Source organism: Xyrauchen texanus, chromosome 8 (assembly GCF_025860055.1).
Source record: "Xyrauchen texanus isolate HMW12.3.18 chromosome 8, RBS_HiC_50CHRs, whole genome shotgun sequence".
NCBI classification, from domain to species: Eukaryota; Metazoa; Chordata; class Actinopteri; order Cypriniformes; family Catostomidae; genus Xyrauchen; species Xyrauchen texanus.
Window position 1 is genome coordinate 2,152,254 of NC_068283.1, and position 17,959 is coordinate 2,170,212.

Genomic DNA, 17,959 nt, shown 5'->3' on the forward strand with positions numbered 1-17,959 from the left:
TCAGTGAATTATTATGCAAATAAAGAATAATTCAGCTTAATGGCTAAATTCTGAGTACGTTTTGAAATGTATCTGTATGTTTTGCCTCTCTATATGTTATTATGTTAATCAAGTAATGATTGATATACTCAGCATGAAATAAAACATTGCAGGAGTGAAGGAAGCAGTAAACTCCCAGCTCGTAAGTCTTCCCCACAGTGGATTATGGGTAATTAACCGTTGTCGAGTGTACGTCGAATGTGGCTCATTTAGAATTCTGACACTTGTACAAGTGGATAGGGGACGGTTTGAGACACAGCAAGTGTTCTGTGACCGGGGTTGGTGCCCTACCCAGGCTGTGTACTCTGCATTTAGAGAGCGGTGGTATTGCTGTACAGAACTAATGATCTAAATTCTTTCGACACTGAAAAGTGTAACTACACTGAAATAAGAACCCACGCAGGACTTTAAAAGCCATGAAATAGCGAAAGTAGGCATTAATAAAGCATGATCTTGCTTTGGTTTATATTTCAGCATTTTATATATATATATATATATAATGTTTTCACTGTAATAATTTTTTCCCAAACCTCTCTTCTTATTGACAAATTCATCCAGATCTGACAAGAACCCTTAAAAGGATAGTTCACCCCAAAATTACAATTCTCTCGTCATTTACTCGCTCTCATGCGATCACAGATGTGTATGACTTTCTATCATCTGCTGAACAAAAATAAATATTTTGAGAAGAATTTCTCAGCTCTATTGATCCATACAATTCAAGTGAATGGTGATCAGACCTTTGTAGCGTACTTAAGTGGGTTATGAATTGAGTGCTGATACATTTCACAACGCATGAAATGTGCGTCTGCGTTCACGTACTTGCGTAGAGTATGTTTGGGCCTTGACTCGCGCAATTAACTGAACATGAAGCGCTGCCGGCTCGTGATGCACGAATGGCTTGCACACGGTGCACGAGTCTTTTGGATGTACTGCAGTCTCGTGACATTTTGACTTTTTGTTTAGCCTCCCATTCAGCCCATGCCAGGTTGCCGACCCCTGGAGAGCGGATTGTGCTTAATACATGGTTACTTAGCAAAGAAATACCTAATTGCTCACAAATAATTGATGTGAGATTAAATTATTTTATTATTCTAAAATAACGTGAAATGCATGAAAAGACATTGGTGTAGTAGCCCAGGCAGCATATAGTAATTGCCCCGAGCTCAGCAGCCTAGTGGCATCGGCAGGTATGATACCTGCTGCCAGCTGCCTTGCATGTTTTCTGTCTGTCCGTCTGTCCATCCATCTATCCACAGTGCATAAGACTTTTTACACAAAGTAGCAAAATATCTTTCCTAGCCAAAATCAAAGTCTGTGCAGATGAACTTCCCTTTTCTTGTTTTATTTTACCATAATAGAGAACTATGCACAGCTGTGCAAAATAAATACATAAAAATAAAATAAATAATAATAATAATAAATATGTTTTAAATTGATTTGTATAACTCTTAGTTTATGATGGGTAAATACTTCTAAAGGCACTGTACACAAATACATACATATATGTAAATGCATATTGATCTCAGAGGGGAAATTCATTGTCAAAAAAACAAGTCATTCTAATGGAATCATATTAAGGATCACAAAGAATAACATGATTCTGAGAGGATTTTTGTTTGAACCACTGATCTATATATATAACATATATATTATATGTAATGTATATATTACATTATATATATATAGATAGATCAGTGGTTTGAACCCATCAGGATTGGTTATAATATAAAAATACAATATCATTCATTATATATCATTATAAAGAAATATTATATAAAATACAATATTTACAACATATAAAGGAAATAATACAATTATATAATTATATTATAAATATTATGATTTTATAAGCATGCTGTTAATTATATAGTATAATTATATAACTATGATTAATATTGCCATCATAAATATCCAATTACTGTAAAAGGAAACAAAATATAAATTATTATATCAAAAAGGAAAACAAGATAAATATTAAATTAACCTTTTTTGACAAGGGATAGGGCAACATCAAAGACCGAGTGCTGAAAAACTGTATATATTGAGCAATTATGTGCATAGGCTATGTAAAATTAGTACTGTATTTATGTGCCTGTGGAGCTACACGATGAATCACGTGAAATAACGCCCATTTTTCACGAAACGAAAGTTCAGAGATGAGTGAAAGCCCCGCTCCTCATCAGCAGCTTCAGTGTGTGTGGAGAGCTTCTGGACGTGATCTGATCTGTGTGACTGAGTGCCAAACACACGATGACATATCGTGACATGTGTGTTCATCTGTGAATTCACACACCTGTACTGTACTGGATCAGGTAAGAGACAAACTAGAGAGTCCACTCGCGTTTATTACGTGTGTACCTCTTTAGCTTTAGCATGACAGATGAGGAAGAGATCAGACAGCATGACGATCCTCTCGATCGGACGCTAATATCATCATTATCAAATTATATAAAGATGAAATAACACGTTCATTGGCTCATCGTGAATGTAATTAACCTGTCTGTGGACAATTCTGGTTAGCTCGCTTGTCAAGTTTTGTACTGCGCTATCTGGTTGGTTTCGGGTAACTGCGCGGTTTGTTGTGGCAGTTTAATGATATATAAATGATTAGATTATAATGCACCAATCGTGATATTAACCTGATATGTGCAAGTTTACTGTGTTTATTGGGGCAGAAGATGGATGTCTGTGAATTACAGGTTCACCATTCCGACACTTGATGTGACCTTACTTTACTAATAATATAAAGTTAAATGAAAAGCTCGTCACATGTTGGTGTTCAAAATATTTCTCAACATGTATTCCTGTGCGCTTGATTATCACATTAATAAGCGCTACATGTAATTAGTTTCATTTCTGTTGGTGGTTTTGTCTTATTCGTACTAGTTTTAATGTGTAGTGAATTGAGCCACAGCGGCCTCTGTTGGTGGACTTCACGTCAGCGCCATCTTTGACATAACTGGAAATGAAAACAAGGCTGTGAGGGATACACTGACAGTCCCTTCAATGGCACGAACGTTAATAACTCATGTTGTCTGGAGTTATTTGTGTACTGACTGTTCTTGTACAGATCATTTATCAATGGCTATCAATGCAGATTGATCCAAAAGACTTTAAACTGCAGTACAATCCATTGAAGAGACAGTAACTGTGTCCCTCACGGTCTCGTTGTCATTCCCAATAAAAATCAACAGGTACTAGTCGAGTGAATAAGATCTATTGGGCAAAATACAGTAAATGAAGAAATCACGAATTCGTGTATTTTTGTATGATTTGACTTTCAGTATTGTATTGTTAAAAAAAAAAATGTATACATTTTTTATTTTATCTAAATATTTATTGACTTTCTCTAATAGTAAAACTTTATTGGTAAAATCACTGGAATGGATGGTCTCGAGTGGCTTTGTTGGTTTTATAAAATGTTGTCAGCAGCAATGCTTAATAAAAGACACCAATGCTTAATAATAGTTAATAAGCCTAAATAAGTGAGTGAGTGAATTTGGATGCTGACATATACACTGAGCGTTGGAGCTCTGTGGCTGTCGCAGAAACAACTTAACAATGTACTTTTAAAATATTTGGGACATACTTGTTATTCTTATTAAATAATATATTAATCAAATTAATCTTCTTGTTTGTCAAAAAGTTCTACCAAAAGTTGATAAAAAATTTAATGATTGCCACAATAAAAGAATATTCCAAGTTCAATACGAGTTAAAGGTGCTGTAAGTGATTTTAGCGTTATGACGCTTTCACGTGACTGAGCCGTTGAATTAGCCACGCCCCCTCATTCCAAAACCCCGCACTCCAAAGATAATTTTAAGGCCAAAACTGAGCAAAAGAGCAGCGTTGTTTGTTCCTGTAGCTGTCAAATTCAACAGAGGCAAAATAGCGCCCTTCACTGACAGACATTATGAATCATACCTTGAATGCAACTCTTGAGAACAAGCAAAGTGATTGACAAGCGTCAATGTCCACAGACACATATTTCTTTGCTGTTTATAAAGTCTACAGCTGTCACAGAGACCAGTGAGATATCTCAGGACACTTATTTCATTAATATCTTTAATTGAGTAGGAACATGTTTAGTACTTTTCCATGAAAAATGGCTTACAGTACCTTTAAGCTCAGTTGACATTTGTGGCATCATGTTGAGTACTAGAGAAAATATTGACTCATCCCTCATTTATTGAAAAACAAAAGAAAAAATGGCAGTTATGGAAGTGAATGTGGTTCACAAGTCATAAACATTACAGGTTAACATGACTTTAGTGTGATATAATCCCTTACTAATTTTAGAGCCAGATCTATTTTAGAGGATTGCTTGGTGATTTTGTTAAAAATTATCCTTTTTTAAGAACGACGCTTTTAAAATGCATTTAAGAAAAATTATTGTGGCAATAGATGAAGTGAAAAACCAAAAAGAACAAAATAAACAGTTGTTACAGCAATTATTTGTATTCTTATTAGGCCTTTATATGCACAATCCTAAACTATCCCCAGTCAAAGATGTTTTCTGAAGTAATAAGTTCATTCTTATTCGGTTTTTGGAAACGTCTTAATAAGGTGTGGTAGGGCTGGGCTTTATATTTGAAGATGAATGCCTACCTCATAGATTTACACTATGTTGACCTCTACACACTATAGTAGACATTGACTTCAGTGTTAAACATGTATGCTTACCAAGGTTTGCTGTCAGATAAGGTTGAGACCGTAGAAAAATTGTTAGAGGTGACAGATGGGATAGAGACACATGACTGTGTCATATTGAGATCAAAAGTGTTGTATAAGAACAACCATACTACATTTCAAATGTAATGCACTGGACATTTCATATGCTTGCTCTCTACCTGATAGGTTTATTAGGGATGATTTGTACAGTGATATTCCGGAGACGTACACCACAATGTGTAAAATAAAGAAAAGTAATAGTGCAGCAAAAAAAAAAAAAGTACATGTATTTATTTAAGGTTTTGAACCATTTCTAGGTCCCTAATCACATTTTTACTTGTTTGAAAGGTCAGATTTACTTGCTTCCATTGTAGCACACGCTAAGATGCTCTTGGGAACCTCCTGAAATCATGCTGGAGAACATAATCTTTAGGTTTTGTTTACGCCAGCTCATTTGCATGCTGTCAGGAATAGTTCAACCAAACATAAAAATGAAAATTCTCTCATCATTCTCTGCAGTACACAAATGAAGATTTTTTTAAAAAAAATATCTCAGCCCTTGTGGTCCATACAATGCAAGTAAATGGTGAACAGAACTTTGAAGCTCTAAAAAGGACATAAAGGAAACTTAAAAGTAATCCATACGACTTAAGTGGTTTAATCATTGAAGACAATTCTGAAGACGAGATCCAATCGGTTTTGGGTGAGAACAGAACAAAATATAACTCCTTTTTTTACTATAAATCTTGACAGCAGTCTCTTTGGCGATCATGATTTCAAGCTTGATTACACTTCCGATAGCTCTGTGTGCATGCGTCAAGTACTAGGAAGTGTAATCGAGCTTGAAATCATGATGGTGCCTAGAGACTACATTGCCAAAATGTACAGTGAAAAAGGAGTTCCATTTTGGTCTGTTCTCACCCAAAACCAACTGGATCTAATTTGATTATATGGATTTAACCACTAGAGTCTTACTTTTATGCTGCCTTTATGTGCTTTTTGAGCTTCAACATTTTGGACCCTGTTGACTTGCATTAAATGGACCTACATAGTTAAATATTCTTCTAAAAATCTTTATTTGTGTTCTGCAGAAGAAAGAAAGTCATATACATCTGGGATGGCATGTGAGTGAGTAAATGATGAGAGAATTTTCATTTTTGGGTGAACTATCCCTTTAATGCTAATGGAGGACATACTTAATATTAATAAACTTTTATTATGTTTAAACAGTTTGTAATGAACATTTGTGTTAAATTAGAAAAATATATATATTTAGAAATCTAGTGATCCTATGGCATGTAGTCTTGTGTTTATTGCATTCTGTCTATTGCAAAGTTTTTTTAAGGTGGATCTAACTCGATCTGAATTTATTGCCCCTGTTTCTAGACGATGAACTTTGATTTATAAGGAAATGGAAATTGAAAGTGTAAAAGTTCTTGGAATCCATGTGACTGCTTGTGAGTGATCATAAAGTTCTTGAATAGTGGGTAAATTCCCTTCTCTTAGTCTTGTGCTCTTCTTGTCCTAGTTTTCCAGACATCAGGTCAGAATGAAGTGTCCTCAATGCAAACACTTGTCTTTGGAAAATAATCCGAAATTCTGCAGTGAGTGTGGCTGTAAACTGTCACTGCAGTCCTCTGTCAAAGCACCAGGTAAGCACTTGAGTCTTCATACATATTTTACAAAAAACGAATTTTGCAAATGCAAAAAAAACCAAACAGATTTTGCTTTTGAACCGTATGTCAGTCTGAAATGTCATGATTGGGAGTTGTTGTTTTTTGTCACCCTGGATGTATCCGTTTTTATTCTTGCATTCATTTTGAATACATTTTTGTTTGTTTCCTGCATTTATTTGATTCTGTATTTTTTTTTTTTTTTTGCTCACTCTTTTTTCCATCTAATGAACTGTGTGGCATCTGCTATGTAGTGACTAGTGAATGAGTGAGCAGTTGCTGACATTGCAGGAATGTGTGTCTATTCAAACTGGTGCATCTCGTTCGGTTACAACAATAGGGCTTGCTTTAATGACATAACACTGGCATGATGCATCTAAAGGTGCCATTTTTTAATATAGGATTAGTTCACTCAAAAATTATAGTTCTCTTAATGCTGTCTCAAACTCGTATGACCTTCTTTCTTTTGTGGAACACAAATAAAGATTTTTTTGATGGATATATGATGTATATTTGCCCATAAAATGCAAGTCAGTGAGGCCCAAAACTTTAATGCTCCAAAAAGGACATATAGGCAACATAATAGTAAGCCATACAACTCATGTGGTTTAATCCATGTCTTCTAAAGCTATACAACCAGTTTTGTGTGAGAAACAGACCAAAATGCAACTCCTTTTTCCACTGTAAATCTTGCTATCTGCAGTCATTTTGGTGTGATCAAGAGAGAAGCTTAAATAAAAGTTATTGTATTCCTCTGTATTCCTCTTTCTTGTATCTACGAACACATCTGTTCTTCAAAACATTTTCTTTTAGAGTTTGAGATGTTATAAAGGTATTGAATGATGAGAGAATGAACATTTCTTGGTGAATTATCCCTTTAACTGAAGCGTGAATGGAATTTGAGAGCTGCAGTTATCAACTTGTGTTTTTCTTAGCATGTTGAAATGTGTCTGCTGTGTGACCTTTGCTTTTGTTTTATCAGACAAGCCACAAGACCAGTCTCAGACATCCTCAAACATTCACCATACCACTGATGTAGAAATGACTGATATTGGGCCTGACTCTGTATCACTGGATGACAAGAACTCCAATATATCTCCAAAACGACCAAGCGAAGATGTCATCCCCATCCTAAAGAAAAAGGTGCTGGAAATTGAGCATCTTAATTAACATTCAACTATGTTTAAACTGTCACTCCTAGCTTTGTTAAGCCTACATCAGTTTGTCTAGTTGAGCCTTCCTTCACTAGCTCTGAAATGTTGTTGTTAGTGTTTTGTGACTCATGTTTTGTATTTATCCTGCTTCCACAGATAAGAAAGAAAAAGAAGAAGAGAATGAAAGCAGGTGGTGGGGAGGGGCCTTCGTCTCTGACCTCTGACCGCTCTGATATATCTCTGACTGATAAAGAGATGAGAATGGAGGAAGTGTCTTCTGACAGTGAGGGTTCAATCCGCACTGTGGACGAAAAATCCTCTGAGCTGAACCCACCAGAGAGTGACACTGCTGGGCCAAAACAACTCAACAACCCTGCTACACCCATCAGTGCTGCTGCTGGTCAGTCTGTTGAGCAGTCAAAATGTAACGAGGAGAGTTTTGTAGCAACTGCAATGACAGAAACATCACAGTCAAACCAAGAGCTGGGTAGGAACACAAGTGTTGAGAGCACCAGCACCACCAAAGCTTCTCCAGAAGTGTCTGAGGATGCAGCTCAGAAGACTGAAAAAGAGAAGCCGAAATCTAAGAACAAGGGTCAGAAGATTGTGAGAACAAGAGCACAAACAGCTCTAGAGGAGAATGCTAATATGAACCAGAATGCAAACATAAAGAGCAGCAGTACATGCGATCAAAGGGAGCAAGATCTTCAGAATGTGGAACCGCAGAAGCAGCGCCGGTCCAGTGGAGATTCACAGGTGATTGTTGAGCACAGTCAGAAACAGCAGTCTGCTCATGGGATAAAAGATTCTGCCCCTGACAAGAAGAATCCGCAAATCAAGAAACTACAAGAAAGTTGCGATACACAAACCAATAATGACAATCATTCTGCCCCTGACAAGAAGAATCCGCAAACCAAGAAACTACATGGAAGTGGCGATACACAACCCAATAATGACAATCGTTCTGCCCCTGACAAGAAGAATCCGCAAACCAAGAAACTAGATGAAAGTGACGATACACAAACCAATAATGACAATCAGCAAGCCGCACATCCAAAAAGGTATGCAAATAATTTTATGAATGCACTATATAGAAATTGTTTATAAATTACATTGCATAGATGAATCTTTTTCTCCTAGTTTATTATCTGAACAGATATAATGTAATTTTTCAATTGCAGCAATCAGAATGAGGAACCACAGAAATCTTCTGATAAGAAAATGATGTTTGGCCCAGAGAGCAGACCAGAGGTATTACAAAATGTATGTAGTACGGTCACGTAAGGTGCCCCTAGATAACAGGGAGGGAATTTATTTTCTGAAATGGTTTTGCGCTCCTTCGCAATACTTTGTTTCCTTGCAATAAGTTTTGCATTCCCTCATTTATTTTGGGATCCCTCACAATAGCTTTATTCATCATTTACAAAAATTACCCATGATTGTACCTCAGTAACCAGTATGTATTTGTAGTAAAGTCATAGTAACCACAATATTAACTTTTTTTTTTTTTTTTACAGTAACCATATATTACCCATGATATTTGTGGTAAAACTGTGGTAATAATTCAGGAAAAACTAAACTATGGTAATAAAAATCATAATCATGAACCATAGTTAAAGGCCCCTTAAAGTGCTTTGACAAGCACAGTTTGATTTGGTGTTTTGACTTGTTTCCTACTAAACAGGAAGTGGGGGTGGAACATGTTAAATGACTCTTAAAATGACTTTTAAAAATGGCCAATAGATTTTAGTTTACAGAAATACACACACAGACACACACACACTTAAACACTCCTTTCCACCATGCTGCTAATGTCAGAGCCGCTTACAGGGGAAACAAATTTGGAACATAAAACATGCTTAATTTTGGAAAGGTGAGGTGGTAATTTGAGGCAGACTGCCACCGGACTAATGACCTTAACGATGGGAAACGATCCGATAAATTTGGGGCCCGCCTTACATGAGGGGAGATGGAGTGGGATGTCCTGGGAGGACAACCAAACCCTCTGCCTGCACACATAAGCTGGGGGCTTAGACCGGTGTCAGTCTACTGACCTCTTAACCTGAGCTTCAGTCTGTTACAAGGATTCTCTGACGGCTTTCCAGGTGTGTCGGCACATCTGCAAAAACTCATAGATGTACGGAACCTGAGCATTAGGCTCTTGAGTGGGGAACAGAGGTGACTGGTAGCCGAGGCTACACTGGAAGGGTGATAACCCTGGAGATACTTGGCCCAAAACAAATTCTCGCTCAAAGAAAAAGGTTTACAGGAGGCCATACAATGCAGGGTCTTCTCCAGCTCCTGTTTCGCTCGCTCAGCCTGCCCATTTGTCTGGGGATGAAACCCAGAAGACAAACGTTTCCCCCAGCTGTCAACAGAACTCGGCCCAAAAATGAGACACAAACTTTTTTTGAGGGGGATAAAATGAGCCACCTTCGAGAACTGGTCCACAACAGTCAAAATGACTGTGTTGCCATAGGAAGAGGGGAGACCAGTTACAGAATCCATGGTGATGGAACCCTGCGATCAGGGTCTTGAAGGCACCGACAGCGGTTGAGGATTTGAACTGGTCGTGGAACAAACAGTTTGCTTGCTGGGCAGGCAGCAGGAGACGCGGTTTGTCGAAGCACTGTGCAGACTTTAGCCTCCACCTTCCAGGATACCATGCCCACCACTCGAGGAGCAGGGAGGATGGTATCCGCTGGGGTGGTGTAGGTCTTGATTTGTAAAACATTGATATAGAGAGTCTGGTTTAACGTTCTTGCAGCCTGGACAATACGAGAGGGTGAAATCAAAATTTGTAAAAAATAAGGCCCAGCGAGCTTGCCTAGAATTTAGACGTTTAGCGCTGTACTCTAGGTTCTTGTGATCAGTCAAGACCACAAAAGGTATCCCCAAACCCTCTTACCAATGATGCCACTCGCCCAAGCTATCCAGTTGGCTTGGGCGAGTGGCATCATTGGTAAGAGGGTTTGGGGTAATTTATTTGTAATAAATTACCCCATAAATTTGTAATGAGTAATTCCCGGTTACCGACATCGTAATTACGCTCCATGGGGGTCAGCGGTGCGAAAAGAACGCACGTGGATGCATCTTTCCATTATGCATCCAACTTCACAATGAACTGACTAGCAGGGTCGGGGAAAATATAAAATGAGTGCGGTGGAAAACCGCTTAAGTTTAGTAAACTTCAGCCCGCGGGGACCAACTAAATCAGTGCGCGTAGGAGGTGAGATCCGTCAGTGGTGCAGCCTATAGTTGACTATAAGTTGACTATAGTTCCGAAAAAACCTCCGGTAAAAGATGGCAAACCCCATAAACCTCTGCAATGCCTTGCGAGATTCTGGTGCTGGTCACTCGTAAATGGCTTTTACCTTAGCCAGGTCCATATGTACTCCCTTGGATGAAACGATGAACTCTAAGAACAGAACCGACTGTGTGTGAAAAGCGCTCTTCTCCACCTTGACAAATAGCTGGTTCTCTAACAGCCTCTGAAGCACCTGCCAGACAGCACATAGTCCTGCATATTCTGGGAGAAGATCAGAATCGTCAAGATAAACAAAGACAAAATGATCTACCATGTCTCTAAGCACGTCATTCACAAGCCTCTGGAAGACGGCGGGGGCGTTGACCAATCTGACAGGCATTTCCAAATATTCAAAGTGCCCCAATGCATGTTAAATGCTGTCTTCAACTCATACCTCTTCCTGATACGAACCAGGTGGTAAGCATTGCGTAAGTCCAACTTTGTAAAGAGGGATGCCCCCTGCAAGAGTTCGAAGTCTGAGGACCGATCAGCTGCCTAGCCAGGAGGTGATGTGTCCGAGGGCTTTGTCCCAGGGTGTCGTGCACACCAGTAACCCCCTAACTACTGACAAGCGTTGTCTTTTAGCGGACAGGAGGCAACAAGGTGGCCAGAATGGTTGTAGATGTGAAACACAAACACTTTTGAAGTTGTCTCTGCCTTTCCTTGTGGGGCATGGGAAGTCTACCCACCAGCATGGGTTCAAAGTCAGGAGGAGAATCGGAAACTCTGGTTGCAGGCGTGAACAGCGGCAGAAACAATGCTTATTGCATTGAGTTAAATGGTGATCCACCCGGAGGGCTAAGTTCACCAAATCGTCGAACTGCGGGGGAAGGTCCAGAGAGTAAATTTAATCTTGAATAGTGTCTGAGAGACCTCGCAAGAACAAATCGCTAAATCATTGCGGAATCATTCCAATCACTGGAAGCGGCCAGTGAATTCAATGCCTTTAATCGACAAGTGATCGATTACCCTGGAACAGCCCTGAAAATATCCTCCCAGCTTCCCGACCTTGAGCTGCCCAGTCAAACAGTCTGTGAAGTTCAGAGGAGAAAGCTTTATATGAGGAGCAACGCGGGTGCTAATTATCCCACATCGCCGTTCCCCATTCTTCAGCCCTCCAGGAGAGTAATGTGATGAGACATGCAATCTTCAAAGTGTCTGAGTAGTACATTGAGGGCTGCAAGGAGAAGAACAGTGAACATTGTGAGAGGAAAGCCCTAAAAGACCCCTCACCTGAGAATGGCGGTGGAGGAATAGTGCGTGCCTTCAGGGGGCGTGAGAAGCTGCCAGAGGAGTGGGGGGTATGTTCTGCGCTGGACTCGGATCAAAGGGAGAGCGGAGCTGCTGAACCATCATGGTCAGATCCAAGAGCTGTGAAGACACTACCTCTAAAGCATGGTTAGAAGCAGATACAATATCTGTCATGCTTCTAAATCGGGGAATCTTCCTCCACAGTCCTGGGCACCAAATGGTGAGAGTGAATGTAAGCAGACAGGTCATCACACCTCAATAGACAGGCAACCAACAGACACTCAAGTTCGTTCCAACTACACAAGAGAGAAGATTTAGACTTCACAGTAAACAGCGCACATGTGAACAGTAACAGGGAACAATAAACTGGCAAAGAAGGAGAGGAAACTTGAGGAATAAGAAGGGAGTGCAATTAGAGGAAAGCAGGTGGCAGTGAGCATGTAACTCATCACCTTGATCAGCGTCTCGACGAGAACGATCAGCATTCCCATGGTAAAGCTGATCACGCGTGCTGGCTCCACCTGTGAGACATGAGGGGGAGAAAAACAAACAAAAGTTAGAGCCGGCACACATGCCGTGACAGATATTGACAAAAACCAGCAACATTTTTATTTTGATTTCGTGGGGCCTTTAATGGGAAGGAGTGTGTTTTTTATTGAAAACCATGATTTTAAGAACCATTGTATTTGTACCACAGATTAATCATGGTGTTTCTATAGTTGTACTGTACTGTACTGTTTTTTTTGTGTGTTTTTTTTTTGGCACAATGATTATGATTTTTGCTATCATAGTTTTGGTTTTATTAGAATTATTATGGTTTTACTATGAATACCATGGTTAAATATGCTTACTGTGTTAAAAACATGGTATATTTTGTGGTTATGGTATTATTACGAATGACATAGTTCAAATATTGTTGATGTAGTAAAAAGTTTCACTTTTGTAAAGAATGGATAAAGCTATTGCGAGGGAAAACAAAATAATTGCCATGGAACAAAACTTATTGCCAGGGAATGCAAAACATTTTGTGAGAAAACAAAGTTTAAGCTTGAGAGAACACACAACCCACATACAAAAAAAAGGCTTTTCCAAAAAAATTATTATAAATGGGGTCGCACACCAAATGCATCTGGCGAGCGACATGACGTGTTCTGAAATTCGAATCAACTGTTTGACACACACTGCCGTCGCTACTTGGCATCAGTCGCCGCCTTACTACGACTCCGGAGGCTGCTCAAATTTCTGCCGAGCCATGGAGCGCAACTCGCATATTTTCCATTCAATTCAACCCAAATCATTATCAATGGACATAGATTATTTACTCTAGCGTTGTTCATTCTTGAAGAAGGGAAAGACCTTGGTAACATTTGTATGTGTAATGTCTGCCATCTGAACAACATCAACATGCCCTGTGTTTGATACCTGTGCCGTGTCCTAGCTGCGACATGATGTAGCGCTTCTCATCTTATGCGTGACCGTCTAAAGGGGTAACTTTTTGCTCTAGGTGTAAATAGCACCTGCTACACACAGTGCAGCTATCTGTACTCAGATATTCTGGTGGAAACTCCGAAATGAAAGAGAACTGCGCCCCCAAGTGTCGCTGCAGTGGTATACATTTTGAAGATGCTGTGGATGTGTTTTTTATGACAGACGGACCATGGTTTGATTCCCAGTTTTCGACATCTTGTTTCCTGTCTACGCTCTTGATATTTCCTTAAATACTTTTAATAATAGATAGAAATATATAATGTAAAGTTTGATTGCCGAACATTAATTTGGTCACCTGACAGTTTAGGAGTTGAGAGAAAGATTTGATACGGGTAAAATTAATCATGGGTTTACTACAGTAGTATTGTTGAAACTATGTTTTTTAGCTGAAGCCAAAGTTTTAATGCAATTAACCACAATGTATCTACAGTAATAGGGTGTTAATATACTACACTGATTCTTGAGATAAGGGACAAAACACACAAAAGTCTAGATACATTGTTCTACATACAAAAGTCATCTTTATGTTAAAAATCAAGAAATGAATTCTAATAAAAATACTGGAAACGTTAAATGTATAGGAAATGTGTATACTCTCATTTCAAACAAAGTCATGTTCAGATATAACTCTGAGGATCCCTTTCCCACTTCCTGCTCATGGTGGATGCAACAGTAGGACATGTGGTCTGGTAAATTGGATATGTTTTAAACAATGTTTAAGTCTCTATGGTCACAGGTTTTTCAATATATTTTTTTTAAATTCTGGAATAATTTGGTCATTTTCGTTTAGGATATAGAAGTAGCTTCAACTGATGGGAAAAAATGAAATGGCTCCACTTTGCAACACATTGCTCAGATGGGAAAATATTCAATTTTGTCAACTCCGTCAGAATTTTCAGGATAGTGTGAAAACAGAAAAATGTAACCCCTTTAAAGTCTTTACACTCTTGTTGAAAGAATCAAGTAAAATAGCAGGCTTTTTGTGTGTCTGATGGATTTGACATAAATGGAAGTAAGATTTACTGTAAGTTGTGAAATTAATAAAAGTACATTTTCTGAAAAAAGCATTTTTATAAAAACATGTTCCCTTACATGGTTTGTTTGCTGATACATTTGTCTGCAAATTTATCCATTTCAAATTAAGTATTAAAAAATTACAAATAAGATTTTCAACATGTTTTGTCTAATATCTCAAGAATCAGTGAATAACCATGTTTAATTTTGTGGTCACTATGATGTTACAACAAAATACCATGGGTGTACTATGGTACCATAGTTAATGTTTGTAAGGTTAGGGGTTGGGGTTGTTGTAGGGTGTCTGTGGGATTCTAAATTAACAATAAACAGTAAACACTATGCTATTTGATTAAGATTGCAAATAGTATCTGCCACTGTTTGCACCCGAGCCATTTCTAGAGACCAGAAAATCCCAGTAGAGATTTGGAGGTGTGACATGTAACTGTAAGCAACGACTCAGAACTCCCCGTTGCGCCATTCAGACAACACGTGTTTGTTTTCAATGGAGATGGATGCAGCTCAACACATGGCACATAATGCAGGTGTCTCAAAAAGTTTTTAAAAGTACAAGTTTAAACTTGACACCGCACCTTAAAAAAGTGGCGAAAATGCTCAGGGTGCTAAAAATACAATTATCAAAATAATCAAATTAAAAGTTCTAGATAATTATTGTCTCTATTTGATTTATTATTCAAGATAATATAAGAGTCCTCCGGTGCATGTCATGGTCCTGATCACCATGTCAGGGTTTATTTTGTGATAAGAACTGGCTAACTGTACATTATCCCATACTTATTACACAAATCTCTTGAATACTTGATTCTGATTGGTCAATGGTGCCATCCATTGGTCAGATTATTGCTCTGTAACAATCGGACATCCAGGGATTTAGACGTATCAGACCGATCATCAGGGTTGTGCGAGCCGTCTCTGTTGCTTCTCGGTTCACTGTGCGATCTCTACAAGTTAGCTAATAAAATAATTTAAACTCAAATCAATGTTTATTGTGCATTTATTTATTTATTTGGCATGTAATAGATTGAAAATTGAGGAGTCAGATGGTCATTTTTACAATGTAAACGGCGAAAAACTGTGATGCAATCCGGAGTTGGATTTCAGCTGTTCAGTGATTTTTCTTCTCACATAATTACATAATTTCAACGCAAATCAATATTTTATGTCCATGTATTTCTTTATTTGATTAGTAGCCATGTAGGGATACTGTACAGTCAGGCGGTTGCTATCGCAAAATAAACCCTTCAGCGTTAGTCCTGATCACCTGTTGGGTATTATTGTGCACTAACAACCAGCTGAATGTAGATGATCCTTAACATAGAGTATATAATATTGATCATTAAACTACTACAAAAAGAGTGCAAATTACTTTACTGAAAAATCCCATTTGGGGTGATTTCCTAATGAATGAGTCATTAAGAAGGTATTTCGCTATCATTTAGCGATTGGATTAAATGACTTGGCTAATACATTGGTCTATCACTTTAAATTACAAGCACATTGATTTGATTGAGAATAGATATTAGCCATTTCTATTTTTTTGTTTTGTTTTTTAGAAGAATCAGAATTCCAGTCAGAAGGAGCTGTCTGCTCATGAGAAGAAGGATTCAGTGGCTAACAAGAAGAATCCACAATCCAACAAACAAAGTGAAAGTGATGATGCACAAACCGGTGAAGAAAGTCAGCTTGTCTTGCCTCCCAAAAGGTTTGCAAAATTGCTTATCGAATGCACTTTTTTTTATCTTTTATTTTATCTCAGTGATCAACTCAAATGCTGTTTAATATTTTTGAATTGCAGAAATCCAACATCATCTCAGCATATAAACTCCAGTGACAGACTCACCATTTACTTTCATGCAGTCCTGTCAAAAGACTTCAAGTTTAACCCAAAAGAGGATCTGATCTACATAAGGGCTGGGGATCACATTGGTGACTGGAATAAAGATTTGTTTGAGCTGTCTGTGTCACGGTTAGTTTAATAAAGAACAGTTTTTCTGGACCATTTATTGATTCTTCTTCTCTGGAACGAATTAAAAGCATGCGTATTTTGATTTCAGGGATCTTGGAGAACATGGATTTCTTGTGGAAGGGAACTTTGTATGTAAAAAAAAAGATGCAGAATCTGTGTCCATACCCTACAAGTATGTTGTGTATAAAGCCAAAAAGAAAAAGTATGAATTACATTATGAATACATCTATAAGCTGGATTCAAATGAAACCACCAACAGATGTCTGTTTGTCAAACAACATCTACTGAATGATGAAGGTGGGTTTTACCCTCAGGTGATTTTCCACATGAACAATTAAACCTCAGGACTACCCCATAGTGCAATGATGTAAATACATATCTAATGTACATATGTAAATTCACATATTTAATTCAATAACTGTACATACCCTCTTGCACATGTACATATGCCATGCTGTTATATGTCCTATTATTTGTGTGTCTGTTTATACTCTTACCTTGTTTTATATTCTGTGTCTCACTGTAATGTTCTGTGTGCACTTGAATCTCCTAGCACCAAACACAATTCCTTGTGTACGTGAGAACACTTGGCAATAAAGCTGATTCTGATTCTGAAGTTCATCAGAAGTCTGTTTGATCAGTATTTAGTATTTAATAACTTGGATGTTGTTTTTGTCTATTGTAGGAGAATGGCATCAGTATGATGATATCATCTGTGCAGAACCAGCTAAAAGTATGTTGAAGCGACTTAAAGAAACTTTTTGGCCTGACCAGCGGAAAAGTGTAATCCAGGGGAGAGAAATTGCTGGCACATTCATGCTGGAAACAATCTTTGACCTCCTGAGAAGCTGGAGCAAAGTCAACGTCAGCAGCTTCTTTTCTCAGCTCCGACAGTTTTATGAAGTCTACGGAAACCCTTTTGTATTTGAGAAGAAACAGATGAAATGGTTCTCACTGGATTACAGTGAAAAAGATGTAATTAACCATATTTAAGGAATAGTTCAACTGTTTTTAAAGGAAGACATGAAAGAGTGTTCAAATGTAAATGTCACTGGCATTTTTCATATTGTCTCATTTTCATCCTGTCAGGTGAGCAAACTCCTGAATCAGTTCATGATGGATCGGGTGACTCCAGAGCTACAGAAAGATGCTGAAGAAAAGAGTGCCTTCATCAGGGAGCCACTGAAGGCCGCTCTCATCATGCTCTATGTGTGGAAACAGTATCATCTGGAATTAGACAACGGGACTCTCTCTCGTCTCTGTATTGCCCTCTGCCTGCCAAAACTACCTAAAGATGAATTCCTGCCATTCTGGACTGATGTAACCGAATCATTCTCAGCAATAACAAAGTGAGTGCAGTTATCTCGTTTAC

The 17,959-nt window shown here is 38.3% G+C and overlaps 1 protein-coding gene across 1 annotated transcript in view; it reads left to right on the top strand.

Annotated features, from left to right (window-relative positions):
• Positions 1-2,206: 2,206 nt before the first annotated feature.
• rnf213a (ring finger protein 213a) overlaps positions 2,207-17,959 on the top strand; it is a 91,516-nt gene continuing 75,763 nt past the window's right edge. The window contains exons 1-10 of the mRNA XM_052132117.1: positions 2,207-2,354; positions 6,242-6,365; positions 7,369-7,529; positions 7,697-8,601; positions 8,722-8,791; positions 16,175-16,323; positions 16,417-16,587; positions 16,676-16,884; positions 17,273-17,562; positions 17,677-17,936. Of these exons, the coding sequence (XP_051988077.1) occupies positions 6,263-6,365; positions 7,369-7,529; positions 7,697-8,601; positions 8,722-8,791; positions 16,175-16,323; positions 16,417-16,587; positions 16,676-16,884; positions 17,273-17,562; positions 17,677-17,936 (2,318 nt within the window). The 5' untranslated portion in view covers positions 2,207-2,354; positions 6,242-6,262. The remainder of the gene's footprint in view (positions 2,355-6,241; positions 6,366-7,368; positions 7,530-7,696; positions 8,602-8,721; positions 8,792-16,174; positions 16,324-16,416; positions 16,588-16,675; positions 16,885-17,272; positions 17,563-17,676; positions 17,937-17,959) is intronic.